The 22,223-nt window shown below is 36.2% G+C and overlaps 1 protein-coding gene across 1 annotated transcript in view; it reads left to right on the top strand.

Moving 5' to 3' along the window:
* The window catches only part of NFU1 (NFU1 iron-sulfur cluster scaffold), a 28,020-nt gene extending 6,167 nt beyond the window's left edge, over window positions 1-21,853 (top strand). The window contains exons 3-8 of the mRNA XM_018055448.1: window positions 462-597; window positions 7,074-7,140; window positions 8,961-9,075; window positions 11,492-11,552; window positions 16,149-16,323; window positions 21,656-21,853. Coding sequence (XP_017910937.1) covers window positions 462-597; window positions 7,074-7,140; window positions 8,961-9,075; window positions 11,492-11,552; window positions 16,149-16,323; window positions 21,656-21,700 — 599 coding nt within the window. The 3' untranslated portion in view covers window positions 21,701-21,853. The remainder of the gene's footprint in view (window positions 1-461; window positions 598-7,073; window positions 7,141-8,960; window positions 9,076-11,491; window positions 11,553-16,148; window positions 16,324-21,655) is intronic.

Here is a 22,223-nt window from a genome sequence, read left to right as displayed (position 1 = left end):
ACTCAACCCTGTCTCTGACATGTAATGAGTAAGCATAAAATAAATACTATGATAAATTTGTTTGTTTTTTAAAAATGTTAGTACTTTGGGAAGTGATGATGATTTGTAATTATAGCCAATTTGGTATTGAGTTACCAAAGAGAATACATCAAAGACTGCTGAATTATGATATGCCTTCTTACTTAGGTATACGATTTTGCTAGAGTCTGTTGAGTAACAAAACTATACAAATAATCAATATTAATATAAAAATTCAATGTAATTATCCTAAATGTTTTGATAAATTTGTTTCTTATCTTTAACAATTCTTTTGTAAGCTTGGGCAAGAAAGCTTTATTGTTTTTGTTTTCTAATTTTTGTTATATCTTATGGTTCTCTGAAAATGAATACTTCATAGTCCATAAGCTTGTTAACTAATATTTTTCCTAGAATAACATTCCTTTTTCTTTTTTCTCTTTTAGTGAGATACATGTTTATTCAAACACAAGATACCCCAAATCCCAACAGTTTAAAGTTTATTCCAGGAAAACCAGTTCTTGAGACAAGGACCATGGATTTTCCCACCCCAGCTACAGCGTTTCGCTCCCCTCTGGCTAGGTACAGTATTATTTTTTATTTGCTTTTACCGAGAAACATAAGTAACTGACTTCAGGAGTTAAGGCAGCCTTAGCTATTGTACTTTCATGTGCGTTGCATCTCTTCAGTATAAAGGTGGTTTTCTTTTCAGGTAAACAATAAAGAAAAACAAGATTTGATATTAAGAAACTCTTCTCTTGCAAATTGATATGCTTAAGAGATCTGTAGCGTGACTAAATAGAATTTATATTTTTACTTTTAAAAAAATCTATCAAAATGGTAATGTGGCAGATATCCATTCTAAATCTTTAAAACGCTGTTTTTAAAAAAACATAAAAAAGTGCTCATTTTATTCTCAAGGATAGCTGAATTTCTAGATGCTTCAAAATGGAGTAGTTTCTAAAATATTCCTCTCAGAATTCTAAATGATGATAATATTAGATGTGGCATGAATTTCCAATAAACTATTGAGTGGTGACAGTTTTTATTCATTTTTATTGAAGTATGGTTGATGTACAATATTGTGTTAGTTTCAGGTGGATAACAAAGTGATTTTCTCATTTTTCTTTTTGGATTATATTCTATTATAGATTATTAAAAGATACTGAATGTAATTCCCTGTGCTATGTAGTGTATACGTGTTGCTTATCTATTTTATGTGTAGTAGTCTTTATCATTAATCCCATCCTTCTAATCTGCTGCTCCCTTCCTTTCCCTGTTGATAACCATAAGTGTGTTTTTTATGTCTTTGAATCTGCTTCTGTTTTGTGTATAGATTCATTTGTATTATTTTTGAGGTTCCACATTTAAGTGATATCATGCAGTATTTGTCTTCCTCTGACTTCACTAAGTATAATATTCTCTAGGTCCATCCGTATTGCTGTAAATGGCATCATTTCGTTCTTTTTTATCATCGAGTAATATTTCATTGTACCACATCTTCTTAAGCCAGTTATCTGTTGATGGCCACTTGGGTTGTTTCTATGTCTTGACTATTGTAAATAGGGCTGCTATGAATCCTGGCGTGCATGTATCTTTTGGAATTAGAGTTTTCACTTTTTTCTGGATATATATCCAGCAGTGGGATTGTTGAATCATATGGCAGCTCTATTTTTAGTTCTTTAAGGAACTGCCTTGCTGTTTTCTGTACTGGCTGTACCAATTTACATTCGGTGGTGACAGTTTTTAAATTCACTAGATAAAGACATATTAAATGTATGTCAGATGATAAGCCACAAAGGATAAAATTATAAAACCCCTTTTAAACTGATAGCTAGAGAAATCATTTAAAATATGTTAAAATCAGTCACATCAATTGAAATTTTTGGTAACCTAAGTCTGATACTGATTGCCAAGGATATTGAGAAAATAAAACTTAAATAACTGTTTCTGTATACACACAGCCATTTTATGTGTCTCATTTAGGGGAGCCAGAAATAAGCTTATCTCAGGAATGGTTTTTAAAGTTTCTAGTTAATCAACATGCAAATTTCCTTTGACCTAAACGTGCCGCTTCTTGGAAGATATCTTAGAGCATTTGTTTTTTGTGCTTTTTAATACAAGCCACAGTAAGAAATATTTTATATTATGATGCACTATACACAGACACACAAATACATACAAAGATATACCTATACTGTGTATATGTATGTGTATACATATGAATCACATACATGTGTATGTGTGTGTGTATATATATATATATATATATATATGAAACAAGTGTTTGATGGGGCAGTTTGTGCCTTTATAAGGTATGAAACTTGGTTATATTTCCTTTCTTGTGCTTTTTATATTATTCTGTTCTGTTTTATTTTATTGAATAAAATCCTGGTTACTACATAATTGATTTTACAACTTACTGGTGGGTTTGAAAAACACTGCCTGAAAGAATCACCACATATATACATACGGTGTGTGCAGTGGTGTTCATTGTAGCCTTGTTGATAATGGCAGTAAGTTGGAAACAATCTAACTATCCATCAGTATGGATAGTTAGATGAACTTTGTCCATCCATAGCCCACAGATATTGAAAAGGATGAGGAGGAACCATGCTTACTGTTATAGAGTGACATCTAAGACACAGTTAGTGAAGAAAGCAAGTTGCCAAACAGTGAATACATTATGCGTTGTTATGTGTATGAAAACAAAACACAAAAATGCGCTGACAAAAAAGGTATGGAAGAATGTGTATCAAACTGATAACAGAGAATTCTCCAGGCCAGAATACTGGAGTGGGTAGCCGTTGCCTTCTGCAGGGAATCTTCCCGCCCCAGGAATAGAACCAGGGTCTCCTGCATTGCAGGTGATTCTTTACCAGCTGAGCTACTAGGAAAGCCCAATAGTTTGAAATGTGTACATCAAATATGAGCTCACATATTTAGTATTTTTAAAAATGTAAAAATAAAAAAGCCCAAATTGATTCAGTTATAAATTGGTTGGAGATGATTTCTGTCAGATGTTCAATTGGCCAAAACCCTTTTCAAATTAATCTTTTAGAAGTCACCCATTTCTTGGGTTTACAGAATTCGTTATCTTCAATCTTATTTTTGTTTAACAGAGAATATTTTTGCTGTAAACATGAGGACGGAAACCAGTCTGTCCTACTGGTCATTGTGTCCCTAATGCTTAGAACGGTGTCTGTTACTCTGTATTCAAATATTAGTTGAATGAATGAGTAAACAGTAATATGTCTGACTTCAGGGAGGCATTTGACTTGTTTTTTCCTATCTTTGTAGAGAAGATGAAGAAATACAAGCAGAGGGTAGGCCTACCTCTAAGAACATGTGAAAGGGCTCTGAATGTCTGTAGTGGCCTGTTTATTCAGGACATTTTTAAAACCAGCAACATTAATAAGATATAGTTATCAGGTTTTCAGATGATAGGATTTGCTTATCTGTTGGATGACAAAATTCAGAGACATTTTAAAAAGTTTTATTAGGTTGGAATGATAGGTTAAAGCAAATAAGATAAAATCTAGCAAGAATAAATATTAAGCTGTGTGCTTAAATTTTTTAAATGCCTAGCACAGTTATGGGATAGAAGAATCTGACCTCTCAATTACATTAGAAATATGCTTTAAAAAGTCAGTCAAAGAGTCTTCGTATTCAGCATAAGAGAAGTAATAGTTTCTGTATTCAGAACAAGTTAGACTGCCTTTGGGAGAGTATGTTTAGTTCTAGGTATCATATTTTGTTTTGGACATTGATGCATTGAAATTGTCCCAAGGAAAATAACCTAATGACAAAGCATGTATAATAATGCTTGAAACTCCTGTTTCAGCTTTTTCTTTCTTTTAGGGACAGAACTTCTGAACTCTTTCCTCCAAGCAGTCTCTATGATATGACCCATGTGTGTGCTCAGTTGCTCAGTCACGCCTGACTCTTTGCAGCCCCATGGACTGTATAGCCTGCCAGGCTCGCCTGTCCTTGGGATTCTCTAGGGAAGAATACTGGAGTGAGTTGCCATTTCCTACTCTAGGAAACCAGAGAAACTCTTGCCAACCCAGGCACTGAACCCCCACCTCTCGCGTCTCCTGTATTGGCAAACTGATTCTTTACCATTGCATCCCCTGACATAGATCAGGTGTCTTCTTTTGCAACGTGCTTTCATTTGGGGGGAAAAAAAGCTTTGCTAATAGTACTAATCTAGGGTCCTACTTAGAGGTCTGTGTTTTGATTTATTGGATCATAAGCTGCAACCAAAAACTTTGTGATGACTTGCAGATTTAACATTAAGTGGTTGTGTAAAGGACCCAGCTGACATTGTCTCAGAAAAATTCCTAAATAATTTCAAAGCATTAATTTTGATAACATTCTTGCAATGGTAGACAAAAGGAGAACTGTGACCTCCCTTGGAGTATGTCAGCTTTTATTCCTAAAGTTGGGGGAAAAGGATACTGCTCTAGTGTCTGCTAAGTATGGTACATGTATCAGTGATTTGGGAGGGAGGCCATATTTCAAAATCCTTTGAAGGGTTTTTCAAATTATAATCTGCCCCTCTTTCTCTCAAAAATTAGCTTTACTGAAGTATAATTTACGTACAATAAAATTCACCAATTTCAAATGTACAATTTATTGAGTTTTGATACTCATTCATTCAGTTGCTCAGTCGTGTCTGACTCTTTGTGACCCCATGAATCGCAGCACGCCAGGCCTCCCTGTCCAACCAACTCCTGGAATTCACTCACTCATGTCCATCGAGTCAGTGATGCCATCCGGCCATCTCATCCTCTGTCATCCCCTTCTCCTCCTGCCCCCAATCCCTCCCAGCATCAGAGTCTTCCAATGAGTCAACTCTTTGCATGAGGTAGCCAAAGTACTGGAGTTTCAGCTTCAGCATCATTCCCTCCAAAGAAATCCCAGGGCTGATCTCTTTGAGAATGGACTGGTTGGATCTTCTTGCAGTCCAAGAGACTCTCAAGAGTCTTCTCCAACACCACAGTTCAAAAGCATCAATTCTTCGGCACTCAGCTTTCTTCACAGTCCAACTCTCATGTCTGTACATGACCACTGGAAAAACCATAGCCTTGACTAGACGGACCTTGTTGGCAAAGTAATGTCTCTGCTTTTCAACTTGCTATCTAGGTTGGTCATAACTTTTCTCCCAAGGAGTAAGCGTCTTTTAATTTCATGTCTGCAATCACTATCTGCAGTGATTTTGGAGCCCAAAAAAATAAAGTCTGACACTGTTTTCACTGTTTCCCCATCTATTTCCCATGAAGTGGTGGGACCAGATGCCATGATCTTCATTTTCTGAATGTTAAGCTTTAAGCCAACTTTTTCATTCTCCACTTTCACTTTCCTCAAGATGCTTTTTAGTTCCTCTTCACTTTCTGCCATAAGGTTGGTGTCATCTGCATATCTGAGGTTATTGATATTTCTCCCGGCAATCTTGATTCCAGCTTGTGTTTCTTCCAGCCCAGCGTTTCTCATGATGTACTCTTCATAGAAGTGAAATAAGCAGGGTGACAATATATAGCCTTGACGTACTCCTTTTCCTATTTGGAACTAGTCTGTTGTTCCATATCCAGTTCTAACTGCTGCTTCCTGACCTGCATACAGGTTTCTCAAGAGGCAGGTCATGTGGTCTGGTATTCCTATCTCTTTCAGAATTTTCCACAGTTTATTGTGATCCACACAGTCAAAGGCTTTGGCATAGTCAATAAAGCAGAAGTAGATGTTTTTCTGGAACTCTCTTGCTTTTTTGACGATCCAGCGGATGTTGGCAATTTGATCTCTGGTTCCTCTGAGTTTTGATAACTATATACAATTGTGTGTCCACCAAAAAAATACAAATATAAAACATTTTTATCACAGCAAAAGATCCCTCATTTCCCTTTTGTTTTCATTCTCTTGCTTCACCTCCCTGGTAACTTTTTTTTTAATGACAATGACTTAATTTTTAAAATTGTATTAAAAAATGTTTTTTCTAGGAGGGAAGATATATATGTACACTTACAGCTGATTCATATTGTTGTATAGCAGAAACCACAACTTTGTAAAACAATTATCCCATTAAAAAAAGATAAAACCAAATAAAAAAGATCAGTTAATCCAATAACAATGTTTTTTCTAGCTTCTGTGAGATGTTATTGTCATAAAACATTGTATAAGTTTAAGGTATACAGTGTGATGATTTGATACAAATACACATTGTGAAATGTTTACCACAGAAATGATAGTTAATACATCTCTCACCCTGGTAACTGTTGATCTTCTTACCCTGTTGTTGTTCAATTGCTAACTTCTGTCCAACTCTTTGCAACCTCATGGACTGCAGCACACCAGGCCTCCCTGTCCCTCACTTATCTCCTGGAGTTTGCCATGTTCATGTCCATTAAATCGGTGATGCTACCTAACCATCTACTACCGTTTTGCCTTTTCTAGAGTTTCATATAAATGGAACCATGTAGTCTTGTGTTTGGCTTCTTTCATTTAGTATGATGATTTTGAGAGTCATCCTTGTTCTTGTAGGGATCTGTAGTTCACTTCTCCTTACTGCCAAGTAATACTGTTGATACAAAGTATGTGTGTGCTCATCAGCCCTGTCCACTCTTTGCTGCCCTTTGGACTATAACCCTGGGCCAGACTGTCCATGGGATTTCCCAGGCAAGAATATTGGAGTGCCATTGGAGTGCCATTTTCTCCTCCAGGGGATTTTCCTGCATCTCCTGCGTCTCCTGCATTGCAAGTGAATTCTTTGCTGCTGAGACACTGGGGAAGATCTGATGCACTGTGTGCTCATTCCCAATCTGTTTTGTCATTCCCCAGGGCTTCCCCAGTGGCTCAGTGGTAAAGAATCCACCTGCAATGTGGGAGAGTGGGTTACATTTTTGGGTTGGGGAGAGCCCTTGGAGAAGGAAATGACAAGCCACTCCAGTATTCTTGCCTGGGAAATCCCATGGACAGAGGAACCTGGCGGGCTGCAGTCCATGGGGTTGCAAAAGTATCAGACACGACTAAGTTATTATCTCTCAATTTTTATTTTTTCACAGGCAGTTATTTAGGATTGAGGGAGTAAAAAGTGTCTTTTTTGGACCAGATTTCATCACTGTCACAAAGGTAAGCATAGAATTATATAAAACAAGATGTGAGTCCAGTGGTGCTGTCCAGAATATCCATGCTTGATGTGTTTTATATATACTGTTATTAAAAATCTCAAGTTTACTTCTCATATTTCTCAAGATAATTATTTAATAGAATTCTCAAGTTGAAATTAACTTCCAGATTCCTTGTTTTTCAAGAAAGAAAAACAAGCTTCAGAGAGTTAAATGCAGTGTCCAAGACTCAACCTTGAAAGAAAGTGAAAGTGAAGTTGCTCAGTCGTGTCCGACTCTTTGCGACCCCATGGACTGTAGCCTGTCAGGCTCCTCCGTCCATGGGATTTTCCAGGCAAGAGTGCTAGAGTGGATTGCCATTTCCTTCTCCAGGGGATCTTCCCGACCCAGGAATTGAGCCTGGGTCTCCCGCATTGCAGGCAGACGCTTTACCGTCTGAGCCACCACCTTGGCAGGACTAAAATTTAGGCTTCCAAGTATTGTTTTTACTAATTTTTAGCTTACATTGATAGAGTACAAAGAGAAGCAAATAAATGATCAAAAATATATGTATTAATATATATATCAAATATATATATATATATATGACCAACAGAATGATTGAATATTTGTCTTCTTTCACAGTGAGCATTTATAAAATGGCACCTGACATATTTTTGTGTCAGCCTGCCATCCCACAATGACACTTTAGAGCTTCACAGATGAGAGCAGTGAGTTGTGTACTTCTGCAACAGTTGGATAATCTCTTAATGTCAAAAAATCAAGCTAAATATGCTATATCCATCTAATATCTGAGATCATATTTGCTACAAAAGACTTTCAAGTGTACTAGATTAATGAGAAATGAATTACTTAAATTTAAACTGCATCTTCTTTTAAATCTATAATTGATATATATGTGCTGAACTTAATCTCTTGTCCAGTTTTGCATCAAAATCAAAAGTATTCAGTGAACTCCTCTTAAGCAGTTTGGAAGGATTACTCTTATTTATTTACTTAGTTTTATTTTTCACTGTTCTGGGTCTTCGTTGGTTTGTGTGGGCTTTCTCTAGGTGCAGTGAGCGGCGGCCACTCTTCCTTGTGGTGTGTGGGCTTCAGTAGTTGCAGGACATGAGTTCAGTAGTTACAGCTCGTGGACTGTAGAGCACAGGCTCAGTAGTTTGTGGCTCATGGGTTTAGTTGCTGCAAGGCATATGGAGTCTTCCTGGACCAGGGTCGAACCAATGTCCGCTGCACTGGCAGGCAGATTTCATCCACTGCGCACCAGGGAAGGCTGTGGATTATTTCTGAAGGATACCAGTCTTGTTGACAGTTCACAAGTCCTCTAGCACAATAGCCATAAATGAGACGTTATAGTTTGGGATCAACAGTTATGTCTTCAGTGCTCTTAAGTAATATACATAGGTTGAAATTTTTTAAATAGTCATAGGATATCCTGTATAGTTCATCAAGCAGTTATATCCTATTTTATTAAAAGAATGGAAAGTCTGTTTATTATCCACTCAAAACATAGGATCCAACCCTTTTTACCTTATGAAAGAGTATCATTTAGTCATTTTAATATCCCCTCTATGGAGCATATACACACACCACACTTAATACAGGTTTGATGAATGATTGAGTGGGATATGTTCTAAGATTGTATCTTCTAAAAGTCATTATAAGCCAGCTCCTCAATAGTAACTGACATATTTTCTAGAAATGAGTGCTATTGCATGGTATAGAATACAAATAGGGAAAGAGTCCTAAAAGAGTCAAATTATTGTTTTATATTTGTCTTTGCTCTTGGATGAAAATGTAATGTTTTCCTTCAAATATTTACAGGAGAATGAAGAATTAGACTGGAATTTACTGAAACCAGATATCTATGCTACAATTATGGATTTCTTTGCATCTGGGTTACCTTTAGTTACTGAGGAAACACCTTCAGGAGAAGCAGGTAATGTGTTGGGAATTAATATTTAGCTTTTTAAAAAAATTGTTCTGGTTTCTTCACATTTGTCTTGATTTCTGAAAGCATGGGAAACAGATTTTTGTCATTATACTTTATTGAACTCTGGAACCAATTCCAGAAGGGATAAAACCTCATGTATACTAATTTTACCTATCATTTTATAAAACGTGTGTTTACATGGAATATATTATAAAAAACTAAAAATTTCAACTATAAAAATTTCAAACTACTGTTATTTGTTATAATATTTATAATACTATAGTATAGTATGTTATAATATATATATTGTTTTCAAAATAATATAATGCTCAACAGTTTGCCCTTCTCTCAGATTTAACAGAAGTTAATTTTCAGCCTCAATTTAGAATTATTTCTAAACACACTATTAAAGATAATAACTATCCCAGTTTTCTTGCCTGGAGAATCCCATGGACAGAGGAGCCTGGGGGGTTGCAGTCCATGGGGCTGCAAAGAGCTGGACACGACTGAGTGACTTAAGCATGCACGTGTGCACATACGTCTACACACAGACACAAACCTTTGTGTAATCACCTTTAAATGATAGTTTAACTTCTAGATACATACTCTAAATGAGTCTGATAAATGGACATAAGACAACACGTGGAAGCATATTTCAACATATTTCAAACATATTTCAACGTGTTCATTGAAATATTTAAAACCTATATTAGCAGTTAAAAGGAGTGAGCTTGATTAGGAGATACCGATGTGCAAAGATATAAAAAATATTAAGTGGTAAAAGGAGACTGAAGTATTTATTTACAGATTTTAACAAATATACCATTTATGCAAATTTTAAATAATACATGGAATAGTTACATGTGTTCTTGATAAGATATATATGTAAAACTCATTTTGAGAGCCTTTGACTACCTCTGCCAAGATGTAAAAATACACAAGGCTGTTGACCCAGCACTGGAAATTTATCTCATAGATATATTTTCAAAAGTACACTGATGAATACTTTACACACGTAAGTAGCAGGATTGTTAGAAATAGCAGCAAACTGGAAACAAATGATTTAAAAACTAGCCAAAAGAAGACAAATTCATACAAAAATTACTATGGGCTTATTTTGAAAATTGAGCCACATCTTTATATGCTGATATGGAAAAACCTTTTAGGTCTATATTAAATAGAAAAAAGCGAGATATGTAACAGTGAATGTGAATATAGACATGTAAATGTAAACATGTACTAGAAGGAGGATATATACTAAACTAATGATAATGGTTGCCTGTAGAAGTGATGACGGCAAAAGGAACTTAGGTTTGCTGATGTAAGAGAATCTTAACTTAATTATATTCTGTTTATTTAAAAAATCAAAGTTGATATAATTTAATATTAATATGTTGGTATTTATATTGTTGCCAGAATCCTAGTGTTTGTCATAGTGTAGTTTGAATTAGCTGCATTTTTAGTTTTCCCAATGATAAAGAGATTTTCTTCCAAATAAATGTAAAACCCATAAAAAATAGACATATGTGAAGATCTGTATATAATCTTACAAAGTAAAAAGGAAAACAAAAATGGACTTTCCTGGTGGTCCAGTGGTTAAGAATCAGCCTGCCAATGCAGGAGATGTGGGTTTGATCACTGGACTGGGAAGATTCCACATGTCTTAGAGCAGCTAAGCCCCTGCACCACAGCTACTGAGCCCATGCACGCTAAAGGCCGCTCTCCAAAACAAGAGAAGCCACAGCAATGAGAAACTCGTGCAGCACAGCTGGATAGTAGCGCCTGCTCCCTGCAACCAGAGAAAGCCCACGTGCAGCAATGAAGACCCAGTGTAGCTAAAACTAAAAAATTAAATAGACACATTTTTTTAAAAAGAAAAAAATGAAACAAAATGAAAAAAACAGGTTTTTGTTCAGATTTGTAGAACATTTTAGAATTTCCATAAGGCTTATATCTGTACTTAGTATGACTGTCATCATGAAAACCACTAAATTGAGGGGTTAAAAATTTAACTTAAAAGCAGTTAAAAAAAACTTAAAAAGTGCCTTTTTGTCTCAAAGTTTTCATCAGGATCCAAACACTGTCTTTTCTTTGCTCCTTTTCAATCCTTGAGATGGATAAAAATTTACAAATATATTGGCCAAAAAATTAAAACCCTAACATCATTAGTAGATCACGTTATTTCAGTATATTCACAGTTATCACCAGATGTTGATCAGTGCACCTTAGTTTATCTTCAGAGAATCAAATGAATGATCCTTCCATTTCCTCCATATCACTTATTTCACTATACCAAGTTACATGTTCTATGCTTTTATTTTTTTAATGAGACATTAAGTTAAAATCACTTTATTTTAATATTTGTACTTGCATGGGTATAAAATTTCTTTTGTTGATATGTTTTATTTGTAATTGTTTCTAGGATCTGAAGATGATGATGAAGTTGTGGCAATGATTAAGGAATTGTTAGATACTAGAATACGGTATGTGTTCGTCTTTCTACCTGAGATCAGATATACTACAGTGTAGCAATAAATTTTTGGTTGTCTCTGAGGTTGTAGTAGAGTTCCAAAACAAGTATAAGTTAATGTAAACAAAATAGGTAACCATAGAAATTGAATTTTAAAGTCTGCAGTTTCTTTCCCATCTGAGCCACCAGGAAAGGTCCCTCCAAAATTTATAACACTCTGTCTAAATATAGTCAGTAATTTATGTAATCTTTCATAGTCACTGTTTGGATTTGATATTATTATAATGCCAAATTTCTTAGAAAGAGGAAAATGATTTAACAGTGTTTGGGAGAACTGTGAGGAGAGAAGGAGTACCTCTTTTCAGGCTGCCTCCCCACTTTTGCTCATAGTAAACCAGTGGTCCTACTGAGAGTTCCAAAAAGATCTAGGTAAAATACACAAAAAGTTTGTTGTTGGACAGTATGATATAGCTGCCAAAGCAAATAAGATTGTGTAGAGAGGGAAAGCACACTGAAGCTTCTCTTGGGGTATTTACTCATTCTTGGTGTGAGGTTAGAATATGAGAAGGTGGGCGAAGAGCAGCCGTTGAGAAACAGAGAAACTGTGTTAACTTTCAGCAAATTTGTTGAGAATTTGAAGAATGAAGCTTTGACTTTAAGGAGCAAGACCCCAGAGGAAAGAAAAATGTAAGCCTTAGCACTCAGAGCTTCTCCCCACAAGGCACTTACTTGTTTTTAGCTGTGGAAGGAAAGAGACTAAGAAGTAAAACAAAAGACAGTTGAAAACCTGAGCAGAATTTTGCCAGTTTCATGGTGCTGATAAAAGTTGGAGTTTAGGATCTGTCAAGGAGGGTGGGGCCTCAAAGAACATCCAGGCTCTTAGTTGGGTTCTCTAGAGGACTATACCCTTGAAAGAGAAGCCAGAGGTAGACCAAGCCTTATGAAACTATAGGCCAGTATTGAATGAACTTAGTTCCACAGAGGGTTAAGCTGCTGCCACAAGATAGTGTGAACCCTTTCTAGTATAATATAATCTCAAGTCACTTTAGTTCTTCATATATGTTGTCCATCATTTATTGCCCCCGAAATTACTAGGCATAGAATCTGGGAACTGAACCAACAGAAAATAAAACAAATCCATTGATAACCTGGATGTGAGAGTTATCAGACATGATCTTTAAAATGATTGTGAATAAAACATTGGAAAAAACAGAAAGTCAGATTAATTTCATCAGAAGACTGGAATCTATAAGAAAAAGTAATTCTGAAACTAAAATATACAATAGCTAAACTTAAGAACTCATTAGGTTAGTTGTATGTCACATTGGATACTGTTGGAGAGAAGATTAATGTACTGGAATGTTTTAATAGAGCAGTAGAAAATACCCAGCTAAAGCACAGAAAAGAGAATGGAAAATACAGCCAAAAAAAAAAAAAGATAGACATAGAATATGTGACAAAAAAAGTCTCACAATATCCTGTAAAGTTTTTAATATATGTAGAATTTAAATACGTGACAAAAATGTTTAAGGTGCTAAGTAGAAGAGTAAGTGTTCTTCATTCTTGGCATTATCTGGGAATTAATAAAAGTATAATTTATTTTGCTGTGCTATGTGTGCCCAGTTGCGTCCGACTCTTTGAGACCCTGTGGACTGTAGTCCGCCAGGCTCCTCTACCCATGGGATTTCCCTGGCAAAGAATACTGAATTGAGTTGCCATTTCCTTCTCCAGTGGATCATCTCAACCCAGGATCAAACTCACAGCTTCTGCGTTGGCAGGCGAATTTTTTACCACTGAGCCACCTGGGAAGTGTGCACTAATCTATATTAGAGTCTAAAAAATCAAGAAATAGGTATCTTATAAACAATCAATAGTAAAGACCACATAACCAAAATTCAATAGAGGGATAAAGTAGAATAATAATAAAGTAATACTTGTTTAATTGAAAATAATGCAAAATGATAAAAAATAAGGTGGTTATATAAACCCAAATATATTAGGAATTATATTTTAATGTATATAGGTTAATTAACAAGAAATAAAATTGTCAGATTGCCTGTTGAAAAAAAGCCATATATACTGGCTATAAGAGATACATACCTTAACTATAAGGACAAAGAAAGGTTGAAAGTAGAAGGATGGAGAAATACATAGCATGCAAAGAATGGATAAGAGAAAACTGGTATAGTTGTACAGATGTCAGACAAAATATACTTTATAGCTATAGACATTACTAGCAATAAAGGTAAATCTTTCATAATAATAAAAGGGTAATTTCTGTGAGGAATATACACTAATTTTAAGCATATACATCTAATAAAAGCTTCAGAATAGATGAAGAATATTTGAAAGAACTAAAATGAGAAATAGATAATCCACAATTACGGTGGAAGACCCAACATATCTCTCTCAGTAACAAGTAAAGCAAACATATACAATGATGAGTAAAGATACGAGAATTTTATACACATGCTTAACAAACCTGACTAAATTGACACACACGAAACATTACACCCAACAAGAACAAAGTACTTATTTTTTTTCAAGTGTACATGGAAGATTTACTAAACGGGACTATATTCTAAATCATAAAGCAACCTTGAACAAATTTTCTGGATTGAAATCATTGAAAATATTATTTTCTATAGTTAGATTAAGCTAGATGTCAATTACCAAAAGGTATCCATGCAATCTATATATATTTGGAAACTAAACAGTGCTCTTCAAAAACACTAATGGTCGACAAAGAAATCACAAAGGAAATTTAAAAGAATATTTGCCTGACCTTTGGATAGGCAAAATTTTTTTTACAAGACATAAGAAAACTTAAGAGAAAGACGTACAAAGTAGCCTATAATAAAAATAAGGCTTCTTCATCAAAAGATATCACTTACCATGAAGAAGCAAAGCGCAGATTAGAAGACATTTATATGTATGTCAGAATATATTTAAAATCTCTTACATAATGTTAAGAAAAAGACAATCAAATAGAGACTGGAGCAGTCTCTTCACAAAAGCACTGGAGTAGCAATTCATGAGAAAGACAATAACCAAATAAATGACAGTAAACATGAAAAAGTACTCAACCTCGTTATAGATATTCAGATTAAAACTGTAATGAAATATCACTGCGGATCCACTGGAATGATTAAAATTATTAAAACTGACAACACCAATTGTTGGCAAGTTTGTGGGGCAACAGGAACTCTCGTGTACTGCTGGTGGGAATATAAGTTTAAATAACTTTGGGAAACTGTTTGGCAATAGCTACTAAATCTGGACATAAACATATTCTTGATGAGCAGTTTCACTCTTGGGTACATTCTCAGTTGTAGTTTATTAGTATGGCGTATGGAGAAGGCAATGGGAACCCGCTCTAGTACTCTTGCCTGGCAAATCCCATGGACGGAGAAGCCTGGTCGGCTGCAGTCCATGGGGTCGCTAGGAGTTGAACACGACTGAGCGACTTCACTTTCACTTTTCACTTTCATGCACTGGAGAAGGAAATGGCAACCCATTGCAGTGTTTTTGCCTGGAGAATCCCAGGGATGGGGGAGCCTGGCGGGCTGCCATCTCTGGGGTCGCACAGAGTCAGACACGACTGAAACAACTTAGCAGCAGCAGCAGTATGCCATAGGACATTTGCAAGAATCTCCATAGCTGTGCCATTTGTAAAAGCCAAAAGCTGGTATTAACCCAGATGTCCATCAGCAATAGAATGAGTCCTTCTCTGGTGGTCCAGTGGCTAAGCTCCATACTCCCAATGCAGGAGGCCCAGGTTCAATCCCTGGTCAGGGAACTAGATCCTACATGCTACAGCTAAGATCCAGAACAGCCAAAGAGATAAATAAGTAAAAAATAGATATTAAAAAAAGAATGGATAAATTCTAGCATATTCACTTAATGGAATACTCTGCAGCAGTGAGATTGAATGAACTATTACTGTATGCCACAATGTGGATGAATCTTGCAAAGAGAAAAAGAAGCCAGATTAAAAAAGTTAATACTTTGTGCTTTTTAAATGGAATTTATGTTTATAAAGTTAAAAAGCAGGCAGAATTTGTCAGTGGTGATAGCAGTTGGGATAATGGCTCCCTTTGGTTGGGAGGAGTGGTAAAAAGGAAGAATAGGGTGGACTTCTGGGGCTCCAGTGTTCTGTTTCTTGGCCTAGAACATATATATGTTCAGTTTGTTAAAATACACTGAATTGATCATATGTGATTTATGCATTTTTTTGAATTATTTATATTTCAATGAAAAGTTTTAACTGGAAAAAAAAAAAGCCAGCACATGTCAGTCTCCCTCCATTTACTTAAAAGAAGTGAATGAGTATATCTTAGGTAATCAGTATAATTATTAGGAAATTTGAAATCTTAAATGATGAACAAGATTAAAATGCAATAAGCAGATAAAGTTCTTGTATGAATGTATTGGCATTTTATCTGAAAGTTACAAATGAGACTAGCTACTAAATGTTGTTATTCTTATTTTTAAAAGTGGCTCTAACTTTGTGAATTTATTAATATAAAATCTAAGCTCTATGTTGTATTAAGTTTTTTCAATAAAAACATTTTATTTTAAATATATAGCAAATATTCTGTGTCTACAGGCCAACTGTGCAGGAAGATGGAGGAGATGTAATCTATAAAGGCTTTGAAGATGGCATCGTACAGCTGAAACTCCAAGGTTCTTGTACCAGCTGCCCCAGTTCAATCATTACTCTGAAAAATGGAATTCAGAACATGCTGCAGTTTTATATTCCAGAAGTAGAAGGCGTAGAACAGGTATGGCAATATTGTATGACAGTTTAGATTTAATATTAAAATGAATTTTTTTGAAAGAAAAGAAATTCATGACCTGACATTTTCTTCAACTGCTATATCATTGTGTTACCATTATTATCAGGCTCCTTCTTTGAGAATTATCTTTAGTGTTAATAATTCCCTGCTATGTGCTCAGCAGTTTTCCAAATATTACCTCATTTATTTTCTAACAATAGTTTGTTAATATTAAATAAGTCACTTTCATTTTGTACTTGGGAAATAGAGGGCATATTGCTGTTCTGGCTGTAGAAAAATTATGAAAGGGAAACATCATGGAATTTTATAGGTGACATTTACAAGTCTTTAGTGGAAGAGCTCTACTACTTCATTTCTTTTTAGTTGATTGATTAATATTTGGTTGCACTGAGTCTTTGTTGCTGTGTGCGGGCTTTCTCTAGTTGAAATGAGCAAGGGCTACTCTTCATTTTGGTGCACAGGCTTCTCATTGCGGTGGCTTCTCTTGTCGCAAAGCATGGGCTCTTGGGCATGCAAGCTGCAGTAGTTGCAGCTCGTAGGCTCCAGAGCACAGGCTCAGTAGTTGTGGTGCACAGATTTAGTTGCTTCACGGCATGTGGGATCCTCGCGGACCAGGGATTGAACCTGTGTCTCCTGCACTGGCAGATGGATTCTCATCCACTGTACCACGAGGGGAGCCCCTCCACTATTTCACATTTAAATACTTCTTGTTCTTAAACATGCAGGCAAGAAGCCCTTCAAAGAATCATACTTTGTTGTACAAGGTACAGTTATAGATAGAGTTTTAGAGCTTTATTTATAGCCTGATGTTGACATTTTTATCCTGCCCAAAGGTATCTAAGGAATATAGTACCAGTATTTTTCTCAGCAGTAATAGTGACCTTCACTCCAGTAATTCTCAACCAAGAGGCAAGGCCTTCTGGAGAGTGATTATCAAGGAAGGAAAGAGTATATGGAAATTAAAAATTTGAAAAAACGCTTCAGATAATTCTGTGCCTTTAAGGAGAGGGCATCATCTCTCAGCTCCTGTGAGACTCACTCTTTTCTGGGCAGTACTTAAACCTGTCCTGTGGTACAACACATGCCATCTCCTCTTTGAAGTTCATATTAGTTCTTCGGTTGGAGTTAAGCTCTTCTTTGGTGCAAAGCTTCTGTGTGTCTGTTTCAGCTTTCTGGTAATGGATAAGTTCCTTGAGAGAGTTATAATCGTACCTAGGTCTCTGTGTTCTTCTGTAACACTTAGCCTTGTGTGTTGTACCTGTTGTTTACATAGTTTTCATTAAATATTTAGAAACATTCCAAATTTAGGAATATTTTCCCTAAAATAGAAGTTGATTGACAAAATTTTTTTGATTGGATGTTGCTGAGATTGGGTATAAAAATATCAGTTCCTTGAAAGTAAATATCCATTTTTTATTCAGCCCAAAAGAAACTATGAGGGAATTGATTGTCTCAGATCAGAACCAGATTCATCTAGATTAAAAAAAAATTAATTTTGGCCCCATTATCCTCTGTATGCCTTTAAAAAAAATAGTTAACACTTTGCTAGATTGACAAAGGAAGGTTTTTATTCACTTGTCCAGGGTTGGGTGATGAATTGGCAGTAGGATTATAAACCTGAGTTGATTTTAATTATAGTAGGTGTGGTTAAGAGAAAAAATAGTCTTAGGTTTATATAACCCTTTTCTTTTCCAGAGGAGTTGGTTTATATTATCTGAGAAATATATTAACTCATGAAAAGATACTAATCCTTTCATTTTTTCCTTCGAGTATTCATTAGTAACTTACTTGAAATGAAAATCTTCATATTTTTCTAAGGTTTAAAATGAACTTTTATCTGAGTAAGACCAACGTAATTAATTGCTAGTATATTTTCTAGCAACTATAAAGGTATAGTTTCTTTACCTTTTTTAGGGATTCATTTTTCTAATACATATTTTTGCAATAACAATTTGGTATATTTCCTAGGACTATGCTTGAGGAAATAAGATGCTTTTGAAATAAAAACAAAAATAGTCAATTCTATATATTAGTCATAGAGCTAGGAAATACCAGTTCATCATGATAGTCCTCTGTGTCCACCTGAGACTCTGCTTTTGGAAACCTCCTTTGGAGCAAGGAACAGACACTAATGTTTTAATTAACTTGCTGCCCAATATGCTACTGGAGATCAGTGGAGAAATAACTCCAGAAAGAATGAAGGGATGGAGTTAAAGCAAAAACAAGACCCAGTTGTGGATGGGACTGGTGATAGAAGCAAGGTCCAGTGCTATAAAGAACAATATTGCATAAGAACCTGGAATGTTAGGTCCATGAATCCAGGCAAATTGGAATTGGTCAAACAGGAGATGGCAAGAGTGAATATAAACATTCTAGGAATCAGTGAACTAAAATGGACAGGAATGAGTGAATTTAACTTAGATGACCATATCTACTACTGTGGGCAGGAATCCCTTAGAAGAAATGGAGTAGCCATCGTAGTCAACAAAAGAGTCTGAAATATAGTACTTGGATGTAATGTCAAAAATGACAGAATGATTGCTGTTTGTTTACAAGGCAAACCATTCAATATCATGGTAATCCAAGTCTATGCCCTGACCAGTAACAGTGAAGAAGCTGAAGTTGAATGGTTTTATGAAGACCTACAAGACCTTTTAGAACTAACACCCCAAAATGATGTCCTTTTCATTTAGGGGACTGGAATGCAAAAGTAGGAAGTCAAGGAATACCTGGAGTAGCAGGCAAGTTTGGCCTTGGAGTACAGAATGAAGCAGGGCAAAGGCTAATAGAGTTTTGCCAAGAGAATGCAGAGGTCATAGCAAACGCCCTTTTCCAACAACACAAGAGAAGGCTCTTTACATGGATGTCAACAGATGGTCAAACCGAAATCAGATAGATTATATTCTTTGCAGCCAAAGATGGAGAAGCTCTAACAGTCAGCAAAAATAAGACTGGGAGCTGACTGTGGCTCAGATCATGAACTCCAAATTCAGACTTAAATTGAAGAAAGTAGGAAAAACCACTAGACCATTCAGCTATGACCTAAATCAAATTCCTTATGACTATACAGTGGAAGTGAGAAATAGATTTAAGGGACTAGATCTGATAGACAGAGTGCCTGATCAACTATGGACAGAGGTTCCTGACATTGTACGGGAGACAAGAATCAAGACCATCCCCAAGAAAAAGAAATGCAAAAAAGCAAAATGGCTGTCTCAGGAGGCCTTACAAATAGCTGTGAGAAGAGAAGTGAAAAGCAAAGGAGAAAAGTAAAGATATACCCATTTGAATGCAGAGTTCCAAAGAATAGCAAGGAGAGGTAAGAAAGTCTTCCTCAGTGATCAATGCAAAGAAATAGAAGAAAACAATAGAATGGGAAGACTAGTGATCTCTTCAAGAAAATTAGAGATACCAAGGGAACATTTCATGCAAAGATGAGCTCAAAAAGGACAGAAATGGTATGGACCTAACAGAAGCAGAAGATATTAAGAAGAGGTGGCAAGAATACACAGAAGAACTGTACAAAAAAGATCTTCACGACCAAGATAATCACGATGGTGTGATCACTCACACTCACCTAGAGCCAGACGTCCTGGAATGTGAAGTCAAGTGGGCTTTAGGAAGCATCACTACAAACAAAGCTAGTGGAGGTGATGGAATTCCAGTTGAGCTATTTCAAATCCTGAAAGATGGTGCCGTGAAAGTGCTATACTCAATATGCCAACAGATTTGGAAAACTCAGCAGTGGCCACAGGACTGGAAAAGGTCAGTTTTCATTCCAATCCCAAAGAAAGGCAATGCCAAAGAATGCTCAAACTACCGCACAATTGCACTCATCTCACATGCTAGTAAAGTAATGCTCAAAATTCTCCAAGCCAGGCTTCAACAATACGTGAACGGTGAACTTCCAGATGTTCAAGCTGGTTTTAGAAAAGGCAGAGGAACCAGAGATCAAATTGCCAACATCCGCTGAATCATTGAAAAAGCAAGAGAGTTCCAGAAAAACATCTATTTCTGCTTTATGGACTATGCCAAAGCCTTTGACTGTGTGGATCACAATAAACTGTGGAAAATTCTGAAAGAGATGGGAATACCAGACCACCTGACCTGCCTCTTGAGAAACCTGTATGCAGGTCAGGAAGCAACAGTTAGAACTGGACATGGAACAACAGACTGGTTCCAAATAGGAAAAGGAGTGTGTATTGGCTGTATACACAGGCTGTATATTGTCACCCTGCTTATTTCACTTCTATGCAGAGTACATCATGAGGAACGCTGGGCTGGAGGAAGCACAAGCTGGAATCAAATTGCCAGAAGAAATATCAATAACCTCAGATATGCACATGACACCACCCTTATGGCGAAAAGTGAAGAAGAACTAAAGAGCCTGTTGATGAAAGTGAAAGAGGAGAGTGAAAAAGTTGGCTTAAAGCTCAACATTCAGAAGACTAAGATCATGGCACCCAGTCCTGTCACTTCATGGCAAATAGATGGGGAAACTGTGGAAACAGTGCCTGACTTTATTTTGGGGGGCTCCAAAATCCCTGCAGATGGTGATTGCAGCCATGAAATTAAAGACGCTTACTCCTTGGAAGAAAAGTTATGACCCACCTAGATAGCATATTCAAAAGCAGAGGCACTACTTTGTCAACAAAGGTCCGTCTAGTCAAGGCATTGGTTTTCCAGTGGTCATGTGTGGATGTGAGAGTTGGACTGTGAAGAAAGCTGAGTGCCAAAGAATTGATGCTTTTGAACTGTGGTGTTGGAGAAGACTCTTGAGAGTCCCTTGGACTGCAAGGAGATCCAACCAGTCCATCCTAAAGGAGACCAGTCCTAGACGTTCATTGGAAGGACTGATGTTGAAGCTGAAACTCCAATACTTTGGCCACTTGATGCGGAGAGCTGACTCATTTAAAAAGATCCTGATAGTAGGAAAGATTGAGGGCAGGAGAAGGGGACAACAGAGGATGAGATGGTTGGATGGCATCACCGACTCAATGGACATGGGTTTGGGTAGATTCCAGCAGTCGGTGATGGACAAGGAGGCGTGGCATATTGCGGTTCATGGGGTTGGAAAGAGTTGGACACGACTGAGCGACTGAACTGAACCGAATATTCAGTTTGCTTTTATGTTGCTAGAATATCAGATTTTGATGTAAACCTTGTGCTTTGGGGCTGTTGATAGATGTATTCTTACTGTATTGGTATGCATTGTTGCAGAGCATTTTAGGTAAGCAAGTAATATTAAAATCATGAAAATAGCAATTTCTGCTCCTTAATTCTGTATTCTCTTTTTTTGTGTGTTTGTTTCTTTTAGGTTATGGATGATGAATCAGATGAAAAAGAAGCAAACTCACCTTAAACTCATTTGAGTTTTCTGTGGGCCCTGCAGTTGGACTTGTTGATAATATGTACTAAGCTTTTATTATTAATCTGCTAAGCAACTTGAGGATTAATAAAATATGTCCTTTCTTCAGAGAATGATATATAAATATTGCATGTTTGCTTTACCTCATATGAGTTATTTATAACATCCTGAATCATCTTCTGTACACGTGGATTTTATCCAGGGATATTTTTATTTTTGTTCTTCATTTCTCATGGTTCCTTCTTTGCATAATGTGTGAAGCAGTTTAAAATACATTCCCTACCCCCAATCTGATTTATTTACTCTTTACATACAGAAGTAAATAGGGAGAATCTTAAGATATTCTAAAATGGTTTCACTTTTTATGAGATGTTTTAAACTATTTTTACTGAACTTTTACCTTGTTAAACAGTAAACAATTTTAGTTTTTAAATGATATCTAGTGACTCCCCTGGTGGTCCAGTGATTAAGAATCCACCTTGCAATGTAGGGGATGCAGTTGGATACCTGATCAGGG

Source organism: Capra hircus, chromosome 11 (genome assembly GCF_001704415.2).
Source record: "Capra hircus breed San Clemente chromosome 11, ASM170441v1, whole genome shotgun sequence".
In the NCBI taxonomy this organism is placed as follows: domain Eukaryota; kingdom Metazoa; phylum Chordata; class Mammalia; order Artiodactyla; family Bovidae; genus Capra; species Capra hircus.
Note: the sequence above shows the minus strand (reverse complement) of the source record. Positions and strands in the feature narration are given on the sequence as shown.